Here is a 27,689-nt window from a genome sequence, read left to right as displayed (position 1 = left end):
GTAAATAGACCTGAAAATCTTTAACTTTAAAAATTAAATTTTTTTTTACCATATTAACATATTTCAACCAAATTTCTTGGGTTTAACTTTATCAACATTGGATGATAAACTGCGTAGAAATTTCTAATTGGGTCTATTATAGGAAAGATACAAATGAGAAAAATCGACTCAATAATTTGCCATTATGACATTGCACATTATAGGTCACTTAGTTAAAGAACAATGTCCTGCTTTAATAACATATGATTTAGGGCTAAACCAATCATAATAATATTTTATTGTTCACATTCACTGGGCTAGTTTTTTTTACATATATTTTTTTAGGCTCAAAATTTGGCATAAAATAAAATAAGCAAATGTTTTCAAAAATGTGCGTAAAGAGATAGAATACACCGCATACGCTTTTTGGTTGAAAACTAATCTAACAAATTTATTAAACTTTTATCCCTAAGAATTGACATTATACCTTTTGAGCATTTGTAAAAGTAGTTTTAATTTGTTTATAATTAAATAAAACGTCAATTTTGAAATGTGACAAAAATTTTAAAACCAACATTTTCCTCCTAAAAAGTTAGAAATTTAAATTTTCTTTCAAAACATTTTCAGTTTCAATATTTGTCAATTTTGCAAACAAAAACAGAAATTTGAATATTTGTATGTTTTTGCTTTTATCGACAATTTGACAGAATTAAAAGTCATTTCTTCAGAAATAAAAAGCTAGCAATATTATCGTTCTGACACAAAAATGAATCTTTCAAAGATAAAAAACTCAAAACTGTTTCAAAAACGAAAATATTCTTGAATTTAAAATCAAATCAAGTTGTTTACTACAATAGGATTGCATTTAAAATAATGAGACTTCTGTTTTCCATCAAAAGAAACGTTACCCTTAAAAATTCAAACATATAATGCTGTTTTTTTTACGTGAAAATACAGGGTTACCCGCCAAGGATGAGACGTCAGGGACAACTGTCTGTTTCCTATTCATGATTCCCTGCAACTGTAAAATTGTTCCTTTCTTTGCTAAATCATATAATAATCCAATAAAAAATATATTCACGGCAGAAGAATTCATTTTACCATTGGTTAGTTACAGGTCGTCTATACAACCTCATCCTTAGTGGGTAACCCTGTATATGATCGATTGTAACCACATGAACTTCCAAATTCAAAGTCCTTTAAATATTCGTAATGTATTTATTTGTTAACAATATTTTCAGAAATTATGCTATGATTGAATAATTGAGAAGAGAAATGTCCCCGTTTGCCCTTTTCCGTTTGCCTGGGCTTTTCCATAAAAAGCAGGAGACATATCGAGTAAAGAGGGTAAGTCAAGGCTTATACTAATGTTCGTTTTGAACATTTAAGTGTGGCCTTATAGCAAGAGGCTCCGTAAAAATCTAAATTATTTATTTTTTATAATTTCAAAATTATATGTCCTACTTTTGCTTACACTTAAAAAATATTTACTCAAAATATTTGGGCAGGTTTAAACAAACATCTCAGATTTTTGTTATACTCCTTAAAGATAAAAAAATTAAACCAAAAAGTGATGCCCAATCTCATTTGAAGAATCACACCAAAAAAACAATTATGCGGAAACAATTATTATCAAACAGAATCTTGATAATTATCATTATACAAATTCATACTGTTTCTCAACTTTATGTTGCCTAACTCAAATAATAAACTAGGAATTGCAATTTGCGTAGTTTTTGTGAAAATATTCGAATATACTGAAAACAATTAAATCGGATATTTTTTGAAAAACTGATAATGTCCTCGACCAATTTGGCCTACAAAACATCCTTTCCCATTTCTCGGGAAATGAAGGAAATGAAGGTTGGAAAGAAAAAAAGAAAAAAAAAATTTGTATTTAGAGGTTCGTTCCGTTGCCGCTAGATGACTCTGTAGATGATTCTGTAATTATTTCCCATAATAAACCACTCTTCACTACCTTCGGGTACAACAGGTATATTTCCCATAATAAACCAGTCTTCTCTACCTGCTCTTCATTTTACTTTTTTTTAAATTCCACAATTTTCTGCTTCTCTCTGTATTTAGTAATTTAGTAAGTAAGTTATCGAATTTCGATCTAGACAAAAACTTAAAAATAATTACACTGCCATGAAAAGTCGTATTTATTTTCAAGACTAGGTCGCAACACCATTCACTTTACATAACTTACTCACGTCTAATTTGTAGCCCTGGACATGTGCATTTTAGAAACTGGACATGTGTTTAGTTTTCGTTTTATCCTTTGTTTTTAAGAAGAACTTAGAAAAATAAAAAATCGAATCGATTTTTGCAGGAAAATAAAATAAATGAAGTCCGTCTAAAAGAACATTATAGTTTGAAGTTAGAAATTACATGACTATTATACAAAATGGTTCATTGTCTAACCCCCACCTCAACTCCCCCTACGTTTGATAAATCTATTAAAGTGTATATATATGGTACGCGGATAATGTCTGAAATTAAGATCACATATGGTCTAGGTGTATGCTATGTTAACCTAACCTTGCTCAAACCACGGAGATACCAGGGATATTTCAATTAGTCCACAAATCAAACAATCATGTGCACACTTTACACTTTTAAAGGGACTGTACACCTATTTTCAAGTACCATCCGAAAAAAATGGAATGTTCAACTCACAACCATGTACTCTTTTAACCTTTGTCATAGAACATCCTTTTGTCGCTCAAACTTGATTAATTTAAGCCGTGGATTCTTTTGTAAAGTGACTTGCGGATTTAAAATTTTATGCTTTAGATAAATTGAAAAGGAATTTGTAAGAATTATACACTTTTTAAGATAGAATCTTCCGCATTGTTACTCAGCTAAGGATTTAATAAGTACTGTTGTTAATCGGAAACCCTAGTCTTTATAACTATGTATATTTAATACAATATCCATAGAATATGATAGAATAAGTTTAAACCATGTCTCAATACTTCTCTACTTCTACATACTCTGTGTTTAAACCATATCTCAATACTTCTCTACTTCTATCTACTCTGTGTTTAAACCATGTCTCAATACTTCTCTACTTCTATCTATTCTGTGTATAAACCATGTCTCAATACTTCTCTACTTCTATCTACTCTGTGTTTAGAACATGTCTTAATACTTCTGTACTTGTATCTACTTTGCGTTTACTCTGTGTTTAGAACATGTCTTAATACTTCTGTACTTGTATCTACTTTGCGTTTATACCATATGTCTCAATACTCCTATACTTATTTCTACTCTGTGTTTAAACCACATTTCTGAATACTCCTCTACTTCTATCTACTCTGTGTTTAACCATATTTCTCAATACTCCTCTACTTCTTTCTACTCTGTGTTTAAACCATATGTCTTAATACTCCTCTACTTCTATCTACTCTGTGTTTAAACCATATGTCTAAATACTCCTCTACTTCTATCTACTCTGTGTTTAAACCATATTTCTTAATACTCCTCTTCTTGTATCTACTCTGTGTTTAAACCACATTTCTCAATACTCCCTTACTTCTATCTACTCTGTGTTTTAACCACATGTCTCAATACTCCTCTACTTGTATCTACTCTGTGTTTAAACCATATGTCTAAATGACAAGTTAAAGTAAACATATTTTATTCTATTGTACTTTCCATGTTTTATAAATAAGAATGAAATCTTCTCAGAGCTGAAATTGTTTGAAAACATGCATCATTGAACTCAGCTTTATATGCTAAACCATAGATTTTACTGATTGTTCAAGAGACGGAGAGATGTTTTATCTGTAACCTTGATATAACTAAAATATTTCTTGTAATATCTTCATCTCTCTTCAACCATAGATTTTACTGATTATACAAGAGACTGAGAGATAACTGTAACCTTGATATAATTATAATTCATCTTGTAATATCTTCGTCTCTCTTCAACCATAGATTTTACTGATTATACAAGAGACTGAGAGATAACTGTAACCTTGATATAATTATAATATATCTTGTAATATCTTCATCTCTCTTCTTATATCTTTAAAGTTCTGAAACAACTATATCTTATATCTCTTCTATCCATAAAGGGATAATAAGTTTGTTATCCATAAAAAGGAATAACAACTTCTACAACTTTAATATCTCCTGTTATATCTCTTTATCCAGAAAGGGATAAGTTCTATAACTTTAATATCTCATGTTCTATCTCTGTTATCCAGAAAGGGATAGGTTCTATAACTTTAATATCTCTTATTCTATCTCTGTTATCCAGAAAGGGATAGGTTCTATAACTTTAATAAATCTTGTTTTATCTCTGTTATCCAGAAAGGGATAAGTTCTATAACTTTAATTTCTCTTGTTTTATCTCTGTTATCCAGAAAGGGATAAGTTCTATAACTTTAATATCTCTTGTTCTTTCAATACTATCCATTAAGAGATATTAAGTTCTACAACTATGATATCTCTTGCTCTATCAATGGTATTCATAAAGAGATACTAGTTCAACTATAACAATATCTCATTTCAAAATTTTGAAAATTTTGTTTAAAATTATAACAGATTATTAGGGATGCCTCACAACTAATTATTTCAATAAGTTCGGTATTGCTACCAAAATGTTACAGTGCTTATATATCCTGTCCTAACTATCTAATCCATGGATATGAATTGTAGATACTGCAGGGTATTTCTAGGATAAAAGATACATCTCAATTTAGATTTTATTTCAATTTAAATTTGATTTTGAATTTGCTTTATTGTAATATTAGACCTCTGAATTCTCACAATTTTCATAACTAGGCAGGGTATACACTAAAAACACAAAGGAATTGATTCTTTGCCACAAACTCAGATTTTTAATCCCTTTATCTTTAGAACCCAATGTCATAGAACTTAGATATTTCAAACTATGAATTGTGTTAGTTCAAGTGATCTAAGTTTGAAATATCAAAGGTTTACACCATTAGGTTGCCAAGATATAAAAATTAGAAAATTTGAGTTTGTGGCAAGAAGTCAATTCCTTTATTGATTGTCGTCTCCTATCAGTCTTTTAATCTAGTATTATCTAAAAGGGTTTTGGTTGTTTCTCCTCATCTTCTTGAAATTGATGATGATTCTTTGCGATATGACGTATAGTGTTTGCGTATTGATAAACCCCTTACTATGGTTTAATATATGAGTCTGAGTTTAAGTTTAATTAAAACCTAACTCAATTATTTTTCAGTAATTTTAATCTATTTAGCGCATTTTTAGTTTTAGGCTCAGCATCATAAGTTATAGACTCAGCATCATAAGTTTTAGGCTCAGCATCATAAGTTTTAGACTCAGCATCATAAACTTTAGGCTCTGCATCATAAGTTTTAGACTCAACATAATAAATTTTAGACTCAGCATCATAAACTTTAGGCTCTGCATCATAAGTTTTAGACTCAGCATCAGAAGTTTTAGACTCAGCATCAGCAGTTTTAAACTCGGCATCATAAATTTGATTCTTTATGAAACACACGGTTAAAAATAGCAAAAATGTAGATTCTTTTTCTTTAGGTCTGTTAAAAAAAATAACATTTTGATCGTGCAATATATTACCAGAAGAACATGTAAATTAATTGTTTTTTAATCTTTAACCTTCTGTTCGTAATTTCGCCATTCAAATTCTATTCTATTTGTACAAAATTAACCAGAAAGGTTGATAAAATTCAGAACAGACGTCTCTGATGTCTCATCATTGTGGGTAACCCTGTAAGCAGTGCTTAGGATCCATTTAAAAATGGATCCGGATCTGGATCCAGATCATTTCTTTAAGATATACAGAACTTTTTTAACAGAGCAGAGTTTTCAAATTTTTTGTCTTATTTTTTCGCTCAATTTTATGTTCAAATTTGATGAACCATTCAGAAATAAGGAATTTGCACTTTTTGCTTGATATTGGGCCCCTTGGATCCGAATCCGTGGATCCGCATATTTTTGCGGATCCGGATCCGGATCCAGGAAGCCAAAATTTTGCGGATTCAACGGATCCGGATCCTAAGCTCTGTCTGAAAGATAGAGTGTGTTTCTCCAGACCAATTACTAAAGAACAACACACTTATAAATCAAACATTGCCTTGGAATTTGACAGAGTTTAAACCCTGATTTATTACACATGTTTCTTAACCACCACAGAGTACAAGATGTCCAAATAAACATAGGAATTATATCACGACCTTGAAATCAAATGAATTTATGTGTAATGAAAAGCCTGAGAGTAAAAGTATGAGGTTAAAATAAATGTGCATAGCCTAATTTTTCAAGGCTGGCTCATTAAAAAGATTGTTTTAAAAAGATTGTCATAATTATAAATTTTAGATCTGGAGCTTGAATAACAAAAAAGCTATGGGCTATTTTATAAAAAATAATCTACCGTTCTGTACTCTCCTTACCCCATAGTAAATTATATTGAAAGTAAAAGTGCTGGGGGAAAAAATAACGGGGGGGGGAAGCGCCAATATACCCCAGCCTGTTCAGGGTTAAGCTATGCAACATACCTTGGTTAACAAGATTGAAGCAGTTTTACCTATTATGAGGTATGAGAAAATTTTCTACAAAAACATTATTTCAATCTCTATCAATTTTTAAGATACAATAAAGTTAGACCACGATTAGGAAAGCTCAAAAGACGGTCAACCTTCAGTTGAAACGCCTAATAGCATTTATCAATTCACCAAGACGAATTTTAATCTTACCTCCTATGTTTATTGGATTGGGTTGAGACACCCTGTAGATAGAGTTAAGGATAGGATACAACCATCTCTTCTCACGTTTCTTTAATATAAGCTCTGCAAACAATTTGTCATGGTTTATTTTTCAAAACATTCGTTTGCCTGATGATCATGTATATGTTGCATTTAAACCTTGACCCTAATTTTAAATACATGGTTACCCAGAGAAGATGAGATTTCAGAGACGATAGATTGAAATTTTTACTGTCTGTATGATTCCCAGTTCTCAGCAACTGTAAACTTTGTTCTTTCGTTTTTAAAGCTATCCGTTATAATGTTACAGAACTATTATGGCTTTGAAATCTGCCACAATTAAAGGATGAAACTGTAACGACGACTTGAAACTCTTAATACATGACTATCCCTAGTCTAAATTAAGTCTTCCGCCTTGATTGAGGGCTTTAAATGGTTAATTTAATAATTTGGCAAAGAAAGAATTATGTTTATGGTTGCCGGGAATCGAGAATTATATTTGTGATGAAAGACGACGTTTAGAATTTAGTTTTACAAAATATATATTGTATATATCACATTAGTTTAGGTACGGAATCAATGCTTATAAACTTAATGTGGTGTACTAATTAGTACCCAGGTCGCGAGAAACATAGAAAATAGACTTACGGTTTTAAAATTGACCGTGTCTTTATTTATATACAAATAAAAGACACGCTTGAAAAATTTCTCAAGTAATGATAATGACGACATTTTTAGAAATACTTTGGGTCGTCGCTTTTCGTGTAATATGACATAGTTCAGATACAGTCTATAATAATGACGACATTCCTTAAAAGAATTAAGAAATTAAGGATGAACATGCCTTTACAGAATTTTTATAAATCTTGGAGATACTTTTTGATAATTATTAAGAATTTAGAATTTATTTATTTTGTAGTGAGCAGACCCTAGAATCTATTCTACGAGGGGACGAGGATCTAGATGGGATGGTTGGCCGACGAAAGGGCGGGAGGAAACGGCCCCGCCTCCCCGCCGTAGAGGCGGATTGGGAGGATTCAAGTCAACTCTATTCTTTGAGGAAAATGTTACAAAACTTGTTAAATTATTTAAAAGTCTAGAATGACCAGGAGGAGGGGAGGAAGCCACCCCCTCCACTTATGGGGATACCAGTGCGGAATGGGTTGGGGGAGGGGGGAGGTGGGTTCCTGCCCCTCCAGAGAGACAAAAGACAGAAGAAAATAACATTTTCTAAATCAAATTTCTTAAAGTTAATGTTTCTGAGTTAAAAGTCCAGCTATACAGAACTCTAAAAACAAAAACAAAAAGATGTCGGGAAAAATTGGATTTCATTTCATTGGTTTCTAAATTTTCCTTTTATAACAATATTTTGTTACTTGAGTATAGTGAGGAAAGAAGACATTTACCAGCGCCCCCTCCAGGTGAGAAAATTATCAATACATGGTGGAATCTAATTGGATTTTGTCTGAAATAATTATTTTATTTTATGAAAAAACAACTTTTTTTAAATACTGTCACAAACATCTTTCCAAAAGATTTAGCTTGTGTTCGCAGATATATTTTTAAGAGATTTTAACGTTTCTGTACTTATTCTTTCCAGACGGATATTTGAATACATATAGTTTATTTTGAACTTTAAACTGTCCTTCATTTCAAAATAAGTTAGAGCGAACACATGAAAATACAATGTAAACTGTGTTCAACTTTTAAAATGAAATCAGGAAAATAAATTTGCTCTGAATGCATCCAAATTTCAACATAAGAGGATTAAGTACTTACATTTTTCAGAATTCTGAATTAAGATATTTCCCCAAGTATATATCTAGGGCAAAGATGAATCTAATTTTGAATAGTCTTTCATCTTGATTAAAGTAATTTTAGATAAAAATTTATTTTCCTTACTTTAGAAAATTCCCTATTTAAAGAATCCATGTTTTTTCAAAGGTTCGTTCATTTTCTTATGTGAGAGTTCTCAGCTCCTTCATGATAAAATGTTTTTTTTACAAAACTTGTATTATATTTAATTTCTATCCTTTCATACAATGTCGAATGTTGATGAGATCAGGATAAATCACATTAATTTAAGTAAACTTAAGCAATCAAGTTTGAGAATTGTTCCTTTAAGCAATCAAATTTGAGAATTGTTCCTTTAAGCAATCAAATTGGTGAATTGTTCCTTTAAGCAATCAAATTTGTATTCAATTATTCAATTATTCATTTATTCATTTATTCATTTATTCATTTATTCGTTTATTCATTTATTGATTTATTAATTTATTAATTTATCTATTTATTCATTAATTATTCATTTAACTTTTTATTTATTTATAAATTACTTTTATGATTTATAATATATGCTTCCGTTTATTTATCTTATATACACATTTCCTGATTCATCTATTTCTCCTTTGATTTATTAATGCATTTATGCAGTTCACTTCAAATTATAGATCTTGACATTAAGTTAAGTATTAGACCCAGGTCATAAAAACCTGTTCACATTAAAAAGTTGGTTTAGTTTCTGTGAGGAAGATAAAATAAAACTAAGTTATATAAGCCGCAATAGCCCGGAAAGGGACTGAGTTCTTGCCACAAACTCTGTTTTTCTAATCCCTATATCTTTGTAATCGTAGACTTTTAATATTTCAAATTACAATTTTATTAGATTAAATAATTTAAGTTCAATCAAATCAAATAAAAGACTTACACCATCAGGTTGCAAATATATAGGAATTAAAAAATTTGAGTATCGCTAAAGGAACTAAGTTTTTTTGGGGGCGTCTACACATGTCTGAAGGTATTAAAAGATTTTGAATAAAAATTACTAAATAAAATTGCCGTAAAATTAAAGTATTGATATCTAACAATTGTTTTTATTCCTACTTGAAAGCTTCAGCAAAAGTTTTTTTTAATGGGTTTCCTTTGAACTCATGCACCTTTTCATGTTGCAGATATGCTTGAAACGTGTACAGATGATGTTGATGGGAACAATAATGTACAGGTACAAGTGTGTGTGTGGGGGGGATATGTTTGGAACGTGTACGGAGGATATGTTGATGAACACAATAATGAACAGGTACAACCGTATAGGGGAAGGGAAGGTTGAGAAGAAAGGGAGAATCAGACGAAGGGGGTAAAATTTAAGAATGAAATGAAATATCGAAGAGAAAGAAAAAGGAGAAGATATAAGATTTGAAAGGTGGGAAGAAGGGAAAAGGATAAAAAGGGGAGGAAGACATAAATTGGAAAAAGGGAAAGACATTAATTGAAGGGAAGGAGTAAAAGATATCAATGGAAGGGAAAGAGATAAGGTAAAGAAGGGAAAGAAATTAGTGGAAGGGATGAAAAAATTTATGGAGAGGAAGGAGGAAAAGAAATTTTGGGAAGGGAAGAAGGGAATGAAATTAATGGAAGCGAAAGATGGAAAGAAGAAGGAAGGAATTATAAAACAAGAAAGCAACGGAAGAAAGAAAAGAAGAACGGAATATAAACTAAAACCTTCTCCATACTAGGACGGAGTACTGGACAAGTTTAACCAGCTGTATGATGAACTAGGAGAAGGGGAAACCGACCAGGACGTAGATCAGATTTATGAAGCTTTAATAGGAAACATTTTGCACACCTATTTTTAGTTGTATTTATCATAATTGAATATTATTTTAAACTTTAAAAACATTTGAGTCATTGCCACATACTCACATTTTCTATTCTTTATATCTTTGCCACCTGATGGTATAGAGATGTCTCAAACTTAGACTAATTTTTCTTGACTATAGTTTTAAATATTTAAGGTATGTTGACAATCATACTATTTTGACAATTTGAATTTTATCTTCTTCAAAAAAAGGATTGTTATAGAACTTCATCTGCAAAATTGTTTTAGGAGAAGAATTAGATCATTTTGGGAAAGCTGCGTCCTACCTTCCTCCTGAGATATATAAAATACATACAGGAATACTTTATTATGAGAAAATACACTTTGCTTGTCTATATGTCAGGGTGTTTGTATCCAATAAACGCCAAAAAAGTTAAACCGATCAGGCCCAAATTTTGTGTGGGACCTTGCATGACCCAAAGAAAGGTTTATGGATTTCCACAAAAAAAAATTGTAAATCCGTAAAAATTTTATTTTTATTTTATCGAAGAGAAAATGCTGAAGGATTGAGCAACAATTAGAAGTTGAGGCCTAGTTAGTAAATTAGTTTCATTAATTACTCTTTTTTGGTAATTTACAAAAACAAGATATAATTTTTTTTTAAATATTTGCTTTTTTTAAAAGGCGCTATGAGTGTAAATGAATTATTTTAAAGGGACTGTCAACGTTTTTCAGAAGAACCCTCGTTGCATGTTCGATACACAACAGCACTCTTTAGAACCAATTATCAGATTACAATGAGAGAAGGATAATTATGATTCTCTGCATTTTTTTCTTCTATTCCACTGCTTAAATCCACAAACTCCTTTCATAGTGAACCCCGATTGAAGATACACAATTTTCAGATTTGAAAACAAGGATACCTTCATCATTTTAACAATACCAAGATTTAAAGAGTACCATTGTGAATCTAATATGCAACTCGTGATTTACTTAAAATTAAATGGACCAATTACCTTCGAGGGACTGATTGCCTTTGAGGGACTGATTAAAGACCCTTAGAGGGACTGATTACCATCGAGGAACTGATAACCTTCAAGGGACTGAATACAGACCTTTCGAGGGACTGATTACAGACCCTCCGAGGGACTTATTACAGATCCTCCTAGGGACTGCTTACAAACCCTTTGAGGGACTAGTTACAGACCTTTTGAGGGACTAATTACAGACTCTTTGAGGGACTGATTACAGACCCTTCGAGGGACTGATTACAGACCCTTCGAGGGACTGATTACGGACCCTTCGAGGGACTGATTACAGACCCTTCGAGGGACTGATTACAGACCCTTCGAGGGACTGATTACAGACCCTTCGAGGGACTGATTACAGTCCCATCGAGGGATTGATTACAGTTTGAAGAAATATTAGAAGAAAACTAGTTTTCGTTTCAATATTATTATTCTTATATATTGAAATTGGTTTTATGAGAAGAGAAACAATTAATTTTATTTTGAACATTTGCATTTTATTGCATTTTCCGTCTGTTGCAGTTTTTACTTTTAAAAATAATTTTTTTTCTTTTTGTTTAGGATAAACAAATTTCAGAAGGATAGGGCCTTGTGGTCTATAAGATTGGGTTTATAATTTGTGTTTTTGGACTAACATTTTAGACATTAATATATGGTTCAAACTACTGTTAACTACTGTTTCATGAATTGTCTCAAAAATTTTATCTTCAGGATACTTTTGCGGATGTATTTGCAAACATAAACTTGGATCCTTAAACTGTTGAATAGGAAGGCGAAATTTTAAGCAATCTTATTTGTATTTAATGTACAGGGTGTTTCACGAAACGTGAAGTAGAAAGGCGAATTGAATGTCGTCTTTGATCTTTGAAATGATTTGTGGCATTTATTCGTAAACCTAATTTTAGAAGTAAAATTCTAAGTTAAAAATCAAAAAATACCCTTAGTCTTGGCATTTCCAAAATGTGGTCTGCCTTGCTTTCAGTATTTCCAGAGATATTAAGAATTTCGTTCCTATTTCGACAATTTTGGTTTTAATTGATAAAAGGGAAATCTGGACGAAATTTTTAATTCTTAATATCTTCAATAATATTAAAAGCACAAAAAAGGCAGACCACATTTTGGAAATGCCAGAACTAGGAGAGTTTTGTGGTTATTGTTTCAAGATTCAACCATGTAAAAGTAGGTTGAAGACTGAAAGTCCCAAATAAATTCAAAGTTCTAAGATGACTTTCAAGTCGTCTTGCTACTGTCATGTTCCGTGGGACGTACTGTACTTGAGTTTGATCAATAGCCTAAAAATCAACTTATAAAGTTAAATAAATCTGTGTACTCTGTAAACTGCACAATTTCTGGGTTTCATGTTTATCGGACAATTATAAAATTCTTAACTTGACATTTTTATTGTTCCCCAGCTGTAGATATTAATATAAGTATTTATTAGAGAGTCATACACAACGAATGGGGATCTTAACAAGGTAAATTTAAATATAAAGGGACTGGTTCCAAATTTTAAAAAGAGGGTTTGGAATTAAGGTTTTTTTATTTCTAAAAGGTCAAGGAGTTATGATATTTAACTCTCTGTTTATCCGGGCTACCCTCTAAGGATGAACCTGAAAAGACGACTTTCACCTCATTAAACATAATTATTTGAAGTTTAAACCTGTCTTGCTGCTTTCAATATAGTTAATTATTGTTATAATAAATGATACTCGGATACAATATTGTTATAATAAATGATAATTAATAAATAATAAATGATTCGGCAAAGCAAAAAAACCAAAAATTTACAAGGAACAATAAATGTAGAAATAAAGACAGATAAACAGAATTGTACATTTCTGAAATTATGTCAGAAAAAATATATGTTACAAGATTAAAAATAATTATTGACGCTATAGCTTTGATAATTTTCGCTCCGTTTTGAGAATTGGGAGTACTTCACGAAAAATTACGATTCCAAGTTCCGAGCAAGAAAAAAACCCAAAACAGGACCCTGAGATATGAACAAAAATTTTTACTATTCAGTATTCTATACAAACTACAAACAACTACAGAGAGAGTATTGCTATAAAAATTCGAATCTGTCCTGAAATAGTCACGGCTGGAAAACATCTAGAGTAAGCCTGTTCTCAGGTCTCTGAATGACCTTGAGTAAGCCTGTTGTCAGTTCTCTGAAACATTTAGAGTAAACCTGTTGTCAGTGCTCTGATAGACCTGGAGTAAGCCTGTTGTCAATTCTCTGAAAGACCTAGAGTAAGCCTGTTGTCAGTTCTCTGAAAGACCTGGAGTAAGCCTGTTGTCAGTTCTCTGAAAGACTTTGAGTAAGCCTGTTGTCAGTTCTCTAATAGACCTGGAGTGAGCCTGTTGTCAGTTCTCTGATAGACCTGGAGTAAGCCTGTCGTCAGTTCTCTGATAGACCTGGAGTAAGTCTGTTATCAGTTCTCTGATAGACCAAGATTAAGCCTGTTGCCAGTTCTCTGATAGACCAAGATTAAGCCCGTTGCCAGTTCTCTGACCTAGACATAATCTTGAATCTTATAAACCTGTAGTAAACCTTTTCTTGAATCCTATAAGCCTGGAGTAAACTTATTCTTCAATGTCATAAACCTGGAGTAGACATGCTCTTAACTTGGATCTTATTTTCCTGTAGAAAAATGTTTTCTTGAATCCTGTATAAATATATATATATATATATAACCTGAAGGAAACATTTTTATGAATCTTAAACCTTTAGTGTTTATTTTCCGAAATCTCATAGACTTGAAGTAAGTATATTCTCAAAGGAGTTGAGTTTTTGCCACAAACTCTGATTTTCTAATCTCTATATCTTTGTAACCCAATGTCGTAGACCTTAGATATTTCAAACTATAGATAAAATAATCTTAGTTTGAAATATCGAAGGTTTTCATCAAAAGATTGCAAAGATATTGAAATCAGAAGATTTTAGTTTGTGGCAAAAACTCAGTTCCTTTCATTTAACTAAAATTAAAAATTTCCATTTATCTCATAAACCTGAGGTAAACTTATTTTTCAAATTTGAATCTCAGAAAACTGAAATAAAAAATGAACATTTCTTTATTCTCATGATCTGGAGTGAACATTTCTTTAATCTCATGATCTGGAGTAAACTTTTCTTTAATCTCATGATCTGGAGTGAACATTTCTTTAATCTCATGATCTGAAGTAAACATTTCTTTAATCTCATGATCTGAAGTAAACTTTTCCTTAATCTCATGATCTGGAGTAAACATTTCTTTATTCTCATGATCTGGAGTGAACATTTCTTTAATCTCATGATCTGTAGTAAACATTTCTTTATTCTCATGATCTGGAGTAAACTTTTCTTTATTCTCATGATCTGAAGTAAACATTTCTTTAATCCTCATGATCTGGAGTAAATATTTCTAAAAACTAACTTGAATGATGGGCACGACAGCCATAAAAACTTACGTTGAACGATGGCGTGACGGTCAAATAAAGCATGCATTTTACAAACTATATTGGAAAACGTCATGTCATCTAAATTCGTTAAAAACACAAATTTTTCTTTTAACCGATAATTCAATCTCTAAAAAAATATCACTACAATATAATTGTGTGAATGCTTAAATTTTCAATATTTCCCGTTAAAAAACTCACTTTCAGTACTGTGAACCGTCCTGTAATAGTTTGCGGCTGGAAACACCTTTCCAGATCCCGGTGCAGGCATCGTTACCATTTCTTAGATCATCCTCCTGTTGAGATAGTTACTTAAAAATTGGCTCTGCAGACTTCTAAATCCCTGACATCATGTCAGTATCTCGTCTATAATTGACCTTTACCCGAAATTATTTGGTTTGGTAATCCATTTAAATACTCGTTCCCAGACATGTCGTCTTCACACTCATTTTTTGTTCTTTTCTCCAGAACCTGTATCGATTTTTTCGTTCTCTACTCTCGACTCGGAATCATAGAATTTTTTTCTCAGGTATGTTGAGAGTTCAGCTTTCTCCTCTCTTGGTTCAGCAGAAGGAGAAGGAGGAGGGAATCCCTCATATATTTCACATGAAGGAGGGAACGGATTTGTCTCAATGCTCTCCAATGTATCCCGGAGTAAGGATGAATTCTACGATATGTTCTCCACGGAGCAAAGTTCAACTCTGGTAATTATTGAATTGTGTTCAATAAATACATAATAAAGTGTTAAAGGAAAGATCCAAAAATCCTTTATTCTTATATAAATATTGTATATTCTTATCAAATAATTTTCATTCGCTGATTAATAAATTAAATTAAAAATATTTCATTGATATCTCCGCCATTTTAGGAGATATTTCATGAACCAGAATATCTGCCTCCGCCCCGACTAGACTTTATTCCGCCACGGCAGATATATATCCTTACAAGCCTGGGCGGAGAGGATGAGGACGAGGATGAGGATGAAATGGAAGAATTTTCTAAGATTGATGAAAGTATTGAAATAAAAATGATAAATGATCAGGAAGAAGATTTAAAGAAAGAGCATATTGCAGAACACGAACTAAAAGGAAAAGAAACACAAAATTCACCGAAAAAGAAAAACGCCGCGATTGACAGAATACTCGAAGAAGAAAAACTACTTAACAACCAAAAAACTAAAACAAAACTTGAAGACGACATTCTATTTAGTCCCCCGAACTGGGAAGAGTTTAGTTTTGACACTCAGAATGGATTTGTTAAAATTTCCGAACTTGATCTCGGAGAAAATACTCATTTTGCTGCGAATCTAAACAATCCTGAAAAAATAAGATCGACTAATGAAGAACGAAAAGCTCTGGACTCTGATACAAAAGTATTAACAGAAGAGGAATATTATTGTACTCCAAGATCTATAAGACCAGGTAAACCTTCATCAATTTCTAGCAAAAATGTGAAAGTTTTCAAAGAAAGATTTTGAAATTAAAAGTTTTTGTCTAATCTGATCTAAATGTTCCTCATAAACTTTAAATCTTTTGAATTCATCCCATAGTTTCATTATTAGGATCATAGGACGCGGATTTAACCGTTCGGTTCTTATCCCAGAGATATATGACGTTCAAACACAATTTAACCTATTTATCGTATTTTTTTCACCACTTTTACTTTTATAATTTTTGTCGGCATTTGCGTTTAAAAAAGTATGATAGGAAAACGCCATATTTGTTTAAAGACAAATTAAATTATCAAATTGAAAAAAAAATCATCTCGCCCTGGTTAGTCCGCGGTGATAGAGGGTTACACACAAACAAATACACTTGAATGAAAAAGTATTTAAAACAACAATTTGAAGGTTTTATTTGGGTTTATGCCTTAAATACATTCTTCAAATGGTATTTTAATCCAAGTTCTAGATTTAATATCTCCTTAAACCTAACTTCTAAATCCTAACTTTTTAATCCTATAATTTCCTAGTTCTAGATTAAATATCTCCTTAAGCATAACTTCTTAATCTTAACTTCTTAATCCTGTAATCTCCTTTCTAGATTCAATATCTCCATAATCCAATCCTAACTTCTTAATCCTAACTTCTATATCCTCTAATCTCCTAATTCTAGATTCAATATCTCCTTAAACCTAACTTCTTAATCCTAACTTTTTAATCCTATAATCTCCTAGTTCTAGATCCAATATCTCCTTAAACCTACTTCTTAATCCTAACTTTTTAATCCTGTAATCTTTTAGCTCTATATTAAATATCTCCGTAATCTTAACTTGTATATCCTATGATCTCTATAGTTCTAGATTCTACACCTTCTTAATTCACTTTAATTTCCCCTGAATCCACTTTAATTCTCCCTGAATCCACTTTAATTCCCCCTGAATCCACTTTAATTCCCCCTGAATCCACTTTAATTTCCCCTGAATCCACTTTAATTTCCCCTGAATCCACTTTAATTTTCCCTGAATCCAATTTAATTCCCCCTGAATCCACTTTAATTTCCCCTGAATCCACTTTATTTCCCCCTGAATCCACTTTAAGTTCCCCTGAATTCTACTGAATCCCCAAGACAAAATCAAATGAGGTCCTTGACTGTATCAACTCCTGGGTATAAAAAGAAATGGAGAAGACAGTTCAAATTAATCTTTTGAAAAGAAATTTGACATTTACATAATTGTTAAAACACCGAACCTTGAAATAGNTATACTTTCATAATATTAAAGGGATTGTTCACTGTTCAAGCATAGTTTCTTAAAGGGATTGTTGCCTTTATTTGAACTAAATATTAATATCCAATATTGGGTGATAATTAGGAACGCATCTAAGTTATTAATTTTAACGCTGAAAGATGTTCTCGAGGATCCAGATGATTTACACTTTTTCTGTCCATAACCGTTGCGTTTTTGCCAGAAGTGTCTTGTAAATTTCGTGGATTTTGAAAATATTTTAAGAATGTATACTTGGTTGGACTGTTTACTGGAAAAAAATGGAATTCAGTAATGAAAATTTCTTGCCACAACCTCTGATTTAAAATCCCTATATCTTTTTAACCTATTCTTTATTAACTATGAACTATAATATCAAAGGTTTACACCATCAGGTTGCATGGATAAATGTATTATAGAAAAGAACTCAATTCCTTGTGTCTTAAAGTTCAACTTTTGTTCTTGATAATACTTTTTAAAACTAATTAACAAGAAAAATATAACCTCCCCCCCCCTCACCATTTCCTTCCTTCCTCCTCCCTCCTTCGATCCCTCCACCCCGTCTTGTAAACAGGATATCGGAGTCTCACAGTCTATTTAGGTACTTTATAATCTTATTTTACTTGAATCTCAAGGGAAGGAGGGGGGGGGGGGGAATTTTTTTGTTATTTTTTTGTTTCTCTACATTTAATCAATATTATACATATGTAGATATGTAGTATATATATATATGCACAAGCTGAAGGACCCGGCGTTGCCCGTGGAAAAAAAAATTTAGAAATTAAAATGCTTAAATTTTTTATCCTATAACACCCCTAGACCACCCATGAGTGTCCACAAAAAATTTCAGCCCAATCGGTCTAGCCGTTTGGCCGGCAATAGGCAACATATAAATATACAAATGTCTTGTTTTATTATATAGATATCTATTTTCGATTGGTTTAAAATTGACATTATTCAAAAGCTTATTTAATATTCAACAAGTGTTTTTATAAAACATTTTCACAATTTTCCATTTTGCAAAAATTTCCATTTAAAGCTTAAAATAGAATAAAGTATTTCTTTACACTTAAACTTCGAGATTTTCAGGGAAAATGGTAAAAAAAGAATTTTGATAAAATTGATTTGTACGCCGGCAAACCGGATCTGAAAGAAATAAAATAAAGCTCTAATGCAGGCTAAACGGCTGAACCGAATTAGCTAAACATTTTTAGGGGACTATGGATATACCCTGAGGGTGAAATGAGTACAAAGTTGCAATTTTTTGTAAATTCAGCGGGCAACGCCGGGAACTTTAGCTAAAATCATGATTTAAGACCAAGCGCGGGTAAACAGCAAAAGTAACTTTGACCATGAATAAAATATAATCCTGGGCAACGCTGGGTACTTCGGCTAGCATACAATATATATATGCTTTTTTCTTAGTTACGCAAGTGTGTTCTAATCATCAAGCACCTAATTAGTCCTGTCTGGATGTAGACATTTTTTTTGACAATTTTGTTCTCTGTAATGCCATATCTCTACCATACTAATAAATGGTCCTGTGTATTATTTGATATTAATTTTATCCAACTTAAATAGAAAATCAACTTGTTTGTGCACAGTTAGTGTGTTTCACTTTATTTTCATCGTACAATTTAATCTAACTTGAGTCTGGCCTTCATATACCCCTGCAGTGTTCAGAGTCTAGCTGTAAGATCTAGCGTTTTAATGATTCAGTCGGAAAAGAAGTATTTTTGAAACATAAAATGAGGAAAAAGTTTAATTTATGTTTAGAATTATTTGATAATAAAAGTATTCCGCATGCATAAATTTCTAAAATTGAATATTGGAAATATGATAAGAAATAATCCCGAATTCAAATTGAATTATGTATCATCAAATTAATATTCCATGCAAATTAGACGACAGGTTTACTTTAAGATTAGTTCCTTTAAAGGGAGTGTTCTCAAAAAATGAAAGGTAGTTTGATAATTTCTAAAATCTTCAGTCTTCACAAATTATTATTTATTTTTTTTTTAACTCAAACTATGGCGCCTTTAATAGATCGATGTAACCTTGGGCGAATCTCTTCGAATGATTGTCGATTATAATTAAGTAGATTTTGTCACTGATCTCTTTAATATTTTGCATACAGTCCCTTTAAAATTGCAAATTATCAGAATAATCTGTTAAAAGCCTGATATACATCAAAGTTCTTAAATATTTCAAGTTGCATATAAGGAACTGGAGTTTGGTTTCAGAAGTTCTCAAATTAAATATATTTTTTGGTTAGGAATATTTAAAAGAAGATTGAAGATGCACAAATACGTTTTAACAATTATTTTATCTATTCCTCTTTTGAAATATATATAAACTTAAAACTGATATTTTTTGCTATCCGTACTTGCAAATATTTACCATTGCAAATCCGCTTTACACCACTTCTGACCTACGCCAAATCCGTTATACCACTCATGCCACTCATCCGATCTACTAGCACGGGGTTTTACAGTTGCTAGATGGACTTGTGGCCGCGGTGCTCGGCCTCCTAGCTTGTCCTAGAATCAGCTCTCAAATAATACAAAAATAAACAACTGGCGTAGGTCCGAAATTATAGTAGGCCAGAAGTTCATTAGATGGTTGCGCATAGACGATGTGATACATAACCTGATTAAATACGTACATAGATATAGCTTACTAGTACAGTAACCCAGCATTGCCTGGAAACTAAGATATTTTTTCGACAAATTCTCAACTTAGGATATTAAACCAAGCTTAAACATTCCCGTGGTTCAGCCAAGTTCCCTAATCAAATCGGTCGGGGTTCATGAGTTATGATCAGACATACAAACAAAAAAAAGAAATTACTACTTCATATACATACTATCTTCTCTTTGTACAGTATGAAAAAAAAAAAAAAAAAAAAAATTAAACCTCTTATAAAATGAAAAATTAAATGCAATTTGTTTTGGGAATTTGTAAAAAAAGAAAAGATTTGATGATTTAATTATGGTTCACGATTAGAAATGCTCTTCTTTAAGAATTACTTTGAACGAGTCATATTTCGCGGGTTTGATAGTTTCAAATTCGGATTTTATCAGCTCTAGACCCAAAATTAAATGCATAGCAGAGACGTTGCGTTTTGTTTAACTCATAGTGAAAAAGTCAAATAAATATGCAGTTGCTCATTTTTATTTACACATCTTTCACCTCTTTACATAAAACCATTTGTGAAAACTCTTTTTAGTAAAAGAATTTTATTATTTGAAATAAACCTTTAAAAGGAAGGATTTTGCTTGGAGCTGCAGTGTTTTGAATACCGAGGAAACTGCAGATATGAAATATAAAAGATAGGTTTCATGCAAGGTACTTATGCAAGGAAAGTTATTTCAGAGGTGTACGCATTTATTGTACTGCAGTGTACTGTCTTTGGGCGGAAAAGTAAACAAGACAGATGTCACAGCCTGGCATGGAATCCATTTTCACAAAAATAATCTATGAAATATTCTGGTCATAGGAAACTATTATATGAATTTTCAAAATTATCAAAATTAAATGCTTTTAAACTCCTCGGATACTAAACGAACACTGATGCATCTATTCTTGTTTACAAATATGTACGCAGAGTATACGCGACCGCATTTAACTTTCCTAGCATTAGTACCTTAGTTTTCATTTAAACTATAGATACATAATGGTAAAGTGAAACGTGAATTCATGTATTCGGCAAACTGTAAAGGAACGGAACAACAAATAGAAAATATACTCTTTACCAAGGTTCTAATGCAAGGAAAGTTAATTCCAGTTGCGTGTACTCTGCGTACATATTGAAACCAGTTCTCTCTGGGCGGAATTTGTAAACAAGAATAGATGCATCAGTGTTACTTTAGTTTCTCAGGAGGATAAAAGTATTTAATCTTGATAATTTTGACAATTCGTATAATAGCTTTCTATGACCAGAATATTTCATTGATTTTTCATGTGAAATATGGATCCCAATGTCAGGCTGTGACATCCATCTTGTGTTTACATTACCGCCCAGAGACAGTATACTGCAGTACAAAAGATGCGTACACCTCTAATATAACCTTCCTTGCATTATAACCTTGCTCTTTACCGTTCTCCTTTTATAGTTTATGTCTCATTTAAATCTTCTAAACTATTGTACATCATTATTACAAACTTTAATTCAAAACAACTATTATACAACTTCTGAGAGAGAAGGGGGATGGGTTCACAAAGATCTAGACTGCCAGAAAAGGTGCATCAACTTTCAAGACTTGGTTGACCTTGAAGTGTCGCTTCGGCTTTTCAGTTTTATAGAACTAACTTAATTATACTTGTATTGAAGCTGCAGAATTGGTCATTTTAGAATCCTTATACACTCTTGTTTTTAGCTAAATTGTTTTTAATGTGTAATTTGCTAAATTTTTGTATGATCAAGAGCTTGAATCGGTGTTGGGTATTTATCTATCTGAATATTGATAACTAGAATATGGATTGTTTTATTTACGGAAAAGATGATTAAACAAAGTACATCATTTAACCATGATTACTAGATTCTCGACACGGAGTAAGGTTTAAGGTTTAGTCTGGAGAAGGAAGTGCAATGGAACAGTAGTTAAACAGACCTCCTGGAGTAAACATACCGTAAATCCTAACCTACTTTACTCCGTCCCACCAGGTAGTGGATACACCTGGAGAAACCCTGGTCAATCCCCGGCCCGGCCCACTGTGATCAAACTGTTAATCATTAGAATGTTCACGTGAGAAATTAAAGAAATCGGTGAAAATGAGATACAGGACTTACTTTGGTATGTAAATTCATATTTGTTGATATATTGATATATATCCATATTTCATATTGCATTTAAGTAGATATCCATATAATTAATAATGTAGATATATTTTTTTTTTACAAATGTTTAGCATATTTGAAAATATATCTGTAAATAAGCATATTTTTAAATATATCCAAAAATGTAAAGTTACTTCGAAAATTAAAAACCTTGAAATGTTATAGATATCCAATCATGACAAAAAGTATATTTTAAATAGTATTACACGTTATTTGAATTATAAGTATATGTATTCTATCAAATGTATTTCTAGCAATTATACCTGAAACTTAAGAATCGGAAAGATACGCTTTACTTATTAATAGAATAAGACTTGTAATAAATAGATTGATATAAACATCAATAATAGATAGATAGATAGATAGATAGATAGATAGATAGATAGATAGATAGATAGATAAATATGAAAAATTCTTAGAAACTTTAAACGGACAATTTCCCATGCCTAGGGCATTTTGTAGGAAATGTATTTCGAGGATAAAATATCAGTATGTTGCCACAGCAAAGGGAAGTGGGTTGGGGGTGTTAAAAATATCTGGGCATTACCTGAATTGTTCACGATGGCGTTTATTAAGATTTATGTTAATGTCGAATCGAATTAAGTTATTAATGAATTTCTCAGTTACATTAAAAATGATCATAAGGAAATTCCAGATTCAGTGTAAAGATTGCTTTTCTCTTCGAATAAAAAGCAAAAATATGTAGAGGTACTTAGTATAATTATATATAATTACACGAGCTTTTCAGGACGTTCCAAAAACATGAGATTTAAAAAAATACAGAATTATAATTCAATGTCAAGAATGATATTAGATATACATAATTTGAACTGGAAAGCAAGAGATAGAACATTATTTTCACCAGAATGTTTTTGAGACACCCCGTAACAACATTAAAGTAATAGGGTGCTCAATGCAAGCTTACAAATAAGCCTAACTTTACTGTATAAATACCAGAGGCATAAATTACACATTCTCCTGAAAATATTAACTTTTTATCTTACAGTAAACCAGCATTTTTGCCCAAAAATTAAGTAATAACTGTTTAGTGACCCTTCTCAGGAGAAAAGGTTTAGCGCTAAACTTATCCCTACATTCAAAACTTCTCAGCTCTGCAGATTTTGGATCATTTCCTTTTGGAAGTTTTTTTTTAACAGGATAGAGATTAACAAATAAACAGACATAAATGTAATCATTGGAAGAAACCAAAACGAAGTTTTTTTTACCACGGGATAGAAATTAATAAATAAACAGACCTAATCGTAATTGTTGGAAGAAACCAAAACTAAGTTTTTTGTGCTAAATCTGTGTTTTATAAGCTATGTTTGATAGTTTTTATCTATCTATCTACCTATCTATCTATCTATCCATCTATATATCTATCTATCTATCTATAAATCTATCAATCTATCTATCTATCCTAGTATCGGATTGTTTATTGGAGAAGATCAGGCTAGAATTAAAACTAAACTCTTCCTCCAGCTCTCTCTAGTCTATATCAATAATATTCCATAATCTACATTTATAATAAAACTAGCCAGAGTTTTATTCGAGGTTGTACGTATAAGATAGACATTATAAGGTCTAAGTGTATTAGTTTCGAAAGATTAAGCGTCAGATGTTTTCTATAGCTTGTGTCCAGCAGTATATATATATATATTCTCATATACGGGAAAATTTATCTTTCTTCAGTATTAATGAATAATAAATACGACGACAGTTTTTATAATCGGGATGTAACAGTTTATAATTTATGTCATGTCACATGTGTACTGTTTTTATAAACACCATCATGTCACATGTGTACTGTTTTTATAAACACCATCATGTCACATGTGTACTGTTTATATAAACATCCGGCCTGTAAAAGCTTGAACTGTAAACTTGGTTGTATTTTAACATAATAATCCTTGCAGGGCTGCCTGATTAGTACCATTTTATTTTAATAATAATAATAATAACAATAAAAAATTATTGCAATGAAATCAGAATAAAGTCCAACTGTTGCTCTAAGCTTTAATTCTAAGCAAAGTAATAAAAAATTAATAAAAACATAAGACAGGGTTAGAAAAAAAACTTCATGAAACCTTTTTTAATTTTTAGAAAGTATGCTTTTCTAAACCTATCCTTTCAAGAATGGGTCTTAAAACTAAACCTCGTAACTTTTAAACCAGAAAATTGCTATTAAACGTAACATGGAAATTTTAATCTAATTAATAATGTTGAAGACAATGTCGTTTTTTTAGGTTTAAAAGTGTTAAATTCTGATAATTCATGAATGTTTTCCAGCAGTAGAAAATGCGCAAGTCACGGGGTCATGATCTTAGATCTAGAGATACCTTGAAATAAATCTTCAAATATTATCTCTTAACCCTAAAAATATCTCTATTATCTAACCTAGAAATAATACCTTGAAAGAAATCTATAAATAATATATCTCTAAACCGTAAAAATAACTCTATTATTATATAACCTAGAGATATAATACCTTGAAATGAATCTTCAAATATTATCTCTTAACCCTAAAAATATCTACATTATTTAACCTATAGATAATACCTTTAAAGAAATCTATAAGTAATATCTCTGAACACCAAAAGTATCTCTGTTATCTCACCTAGTCAAAAATACCTTGAAATAAATCCACGGATATTATCTCTGAACCCTAAACATATCTCTTTTATCTAACCTAGAGATAATATCTAGAAAATAAATCTATAGATGATATCTCTAAACCCTACAAAGGAATTGAGTCTTTGTCACAAACTCTGATTTTCTAATCCCAATATCTTTGAAATTCAATGTCGGAGAACTTTGATATTTAAAACTATGAATTCTTTTAGATCACACAATGATAGTTTGAAATATTGAAGGTTTACGCCATCAGGTTGCAAAGTTACAGGTATTAGAAGATCAGAATTTGTAACTCAGTTCCTTTCCTGTTATCTAACATATGTGAATTGTGTGCAGTAGAATAAAGAGCATATGGTATTTATCTTTTCAAACCTATGTTTACAAACTAACCTAATTTTATGACCATCCAGATATTGTTTCATCTTTCTATCTCTATATCTTTCTATCTTTCTATTTTTTCTATCTTTCTAGTTTTCTATCTATGTCTCTTTCAATCTTTCTATCTTTTTATTTTTTATCTTTCTAGCTTTCTAGCTTTCTTTCTTTCATATTTTCTTTCTTTCTATCTTTCTATTTCTCTACTTTCTATCATTCTATTTTTCCATCTTTCTATCATTCTATCTTTCTATCTTCCTATTAATATTTCAATATTTCAATATTTCTATATTTCAATATTTCAATATTTTATTATTTCTATATTTCAATATTTCTATATTGCAATATATTTCTATATTTCAATATTTCTATATTGCAATATTTCTATTTTTCAATATTTTTATATTGCAATATTTCTATTTTTCTTTATGTCTATATTTCTGTAATTCTATCTCTTTATCTTTCTTTCTTTCTTTCTATATTTCTCTATTTTTATATTTCAATATTTCTATACTTCTATATTTCTATATTTCTATATTTCTTTTCCTGAGTCTCTGGATTTCAATGGAAGAGGGGGGGAGGGGGGACTGCATTCACTAATCCAGATTATCAGTCAACACTAATGTAAACTATAAATACTTTAAATATACTCAGATACTCTACCAGAGCCGGGAATTCAAGAGATTATCGTTAAACGCAACTCCCTAGTTTCCTTTACGGGGTCTTATACATTTGTGAAGATTTTAAATTAAGAAATCAGATAGCAAAGAGAATGTGAAGAGAAATCATGAAATAATCTGTCTTAATAAGAATAATGGTATCTACGAAACTGCTTGACCCCATTCATAAAACCGTGTTTCCGAAACTGGGTTTCATCTCGATACTTTTTCTTAAGTTTTGGGCTCAGTTTGCTAATTTAAATCAAAATATGCTAAACCTCGGTTTTCTAGACTGGCCCTCAACAATTTAAATAAAATCATAAAATTAACATTTAAATCAATTCTAGGAGTTTACAAAATGTCCAGGTTTTGTAAATAGAAAAAAAAACATAACGAGACTAATTTTAGAAACGGAAAGCAGATGTTTAGTTCTGGAATTTAATTAGGCACATCCGTTACCAGTCTCTTAATTTAATAAACAATGAAACTCAGAAAGGTTTTGGTTTAAATTCCCGGATTTTCTAGAATTAGATGAGACAACACGGCTGACAGATCATCTGACATTTATTAATTCTTTTACCCCTAAAGTCTGACGCACAGACATACACCCTGGCAAACAAGTATTCGAAGACGGTTCTTATTTGAATATTTCATACTTTCATGCTTAATGCCTCCTCTAATTGTAATTTAAAGGGCATTGCTCGATTTACAACGGTACCCTTTGAACTTAATTGTGCATTTTTTAGATTTTCTTCTAGGATTAGCCTAATCAGAAAGTAAGAACTTGATAAAAAGAATATATGAGTTTGTTCTGTAAACAATGGTAAACATTCTAAACTCTCAACTGGAAAAAGATAAAGAAGTTTTTGGTCTAAAGACTTGGTAAACAAACCAAGAAACAATAATAGCATGGCATTTATCAAATCTTAAATTTCTAAAAATGCCGAGATGGAAAACAAGCAAACTGTAAATTAACTGTTCTTTTAAGTGCAGATTCTAGTTAAAAAATTGTTTCCGTTATTTGATTGCAACCTAATATTGCAGAACTTTAATTTTCAAACTATCATTTCTTATCTTAAGGATCACACCATCAGGTTGAAAAATTTTGAGAAAAGTAATCTGTTTCTTTAAAAGTTCTTTTTTTATCGATCAATACTTCACAATCCATACTTCAAGTTTAGGCTTTCAAAACTTTCTAAATCTTTCAAAAATGAAAGTCCTAAAATTATTGTTTTAATCTAAGGATATGAACAGGAACTAGATTTGAAAGATCAATAAAACTTTATTTTTGCAATTTCCTATTTCCTGTTTTCATCTTCCTTTCCAGTGTAGACTTCTCTGCAATTTGTGCGAATTTAAATTCAGTGCAAAAAATACTATATTGCATTTTCTGTCAACTGCAAAACCTCATATTTTGTCATAAGGTCCTACACCGCTGAGCACCATCTTATACAGACATTAACATTTATATTTGAAAACAAAATATCTTAGAAGTGTCTAGAACAATTTAAAGAAGATGCAAAGGCATTGTGCAAAAATATAGAATTCTTTTTAAGTTTAGGACTCTTTTTTAATTTAAGAATTTTCCGTTGATTCAATTTTAATTTCTAATATGGATTTCCCTCCAACTAAGTTCATCTTTAAACAAATCCTAAAAATATTCTCTCGACCCCCTCCTTCCTTTCTTGTTTTTTGCCCAGACCCCCCCCCCCC

At 31.2% G+C, this 27,689-nt stretch overlaps 1 protein-coding gene across 1 annotated transcript; it reads left to right on the top strand.

The window, feature by feature from the left end:
- The first annotated feature begins 1,224 nt into the window (after window positions 1–1,224).
- LOC111705951 (uncharacterized) lies at window positions 1,225–16,896 on the top strand. The gene is made up of 11 exons (XM_023478665.1): window positions 1,225–1,326; window positions 1,881–1,972; window positions 7,624–7,764; window positions 8,091–8,125; window positions 9,656–9,705; window positions 10,217–10,310; window positions 10,588–10,656; window positions 12,769–12,802; window positions 15,295–15,469; window positions 15,634–16,186; window positions 16,880–16,896. Exons 1-11 carry the CDS (start codon window positions 1,255–1,257, stop codon window positions 16,894–16,896), a joined length of 1,332 nt encoding a protein of 443 aa, XP_023334433.1. The 5' UTR covers window positions 1,225–1,254.
- Window positions 16,897–27,689: the final 10,793 nt, after the last annotated feature.

The sequence above is a fragment of the Eurytemora carolleeae genome, unplaced genomic scaffold, assembly GCF_000591075.1.
Source record: "Eurytemora carolleeae unplaced genomic scaffold, Eaff_2.0 scaffold690, whole genome shotgun sequence".
NCBI classification, from domain to species: Eukaryota; Metazoa; Arthropoda; class Copepoda; order Calanoida; family Temoridae; genus Eurytemora; species Eurytemora carolleeae.
Note: the sequence above shows the minus strand (reverse complement) of the source record. Positions and strands in the feature narration are given on the sequence as shown.

Coding starts and splice junctions, on each gene's coding strand:
- LOC111705951 (XM_023478665.1), top strand. CDS start 1,255: ATGTCCCCGTTTGCCCTTTTCCGTTTGCCTGGGCTTTTCCATAAAAAG. Junction 1,327..1,880: donor AGACATATCGAGTAAAGAGG/GTAAGTCAAGGC, acceptor ATTTGTATTTAG/AGGTTCGTTCCGTTGCCGCT. Junction 9,706..10,216: donor ATGGGAACAATAATGTACAG/GTACAAGTGTGT, acceptor TCTCCATACTAG/GACGGAGTACTGGACAAGTT.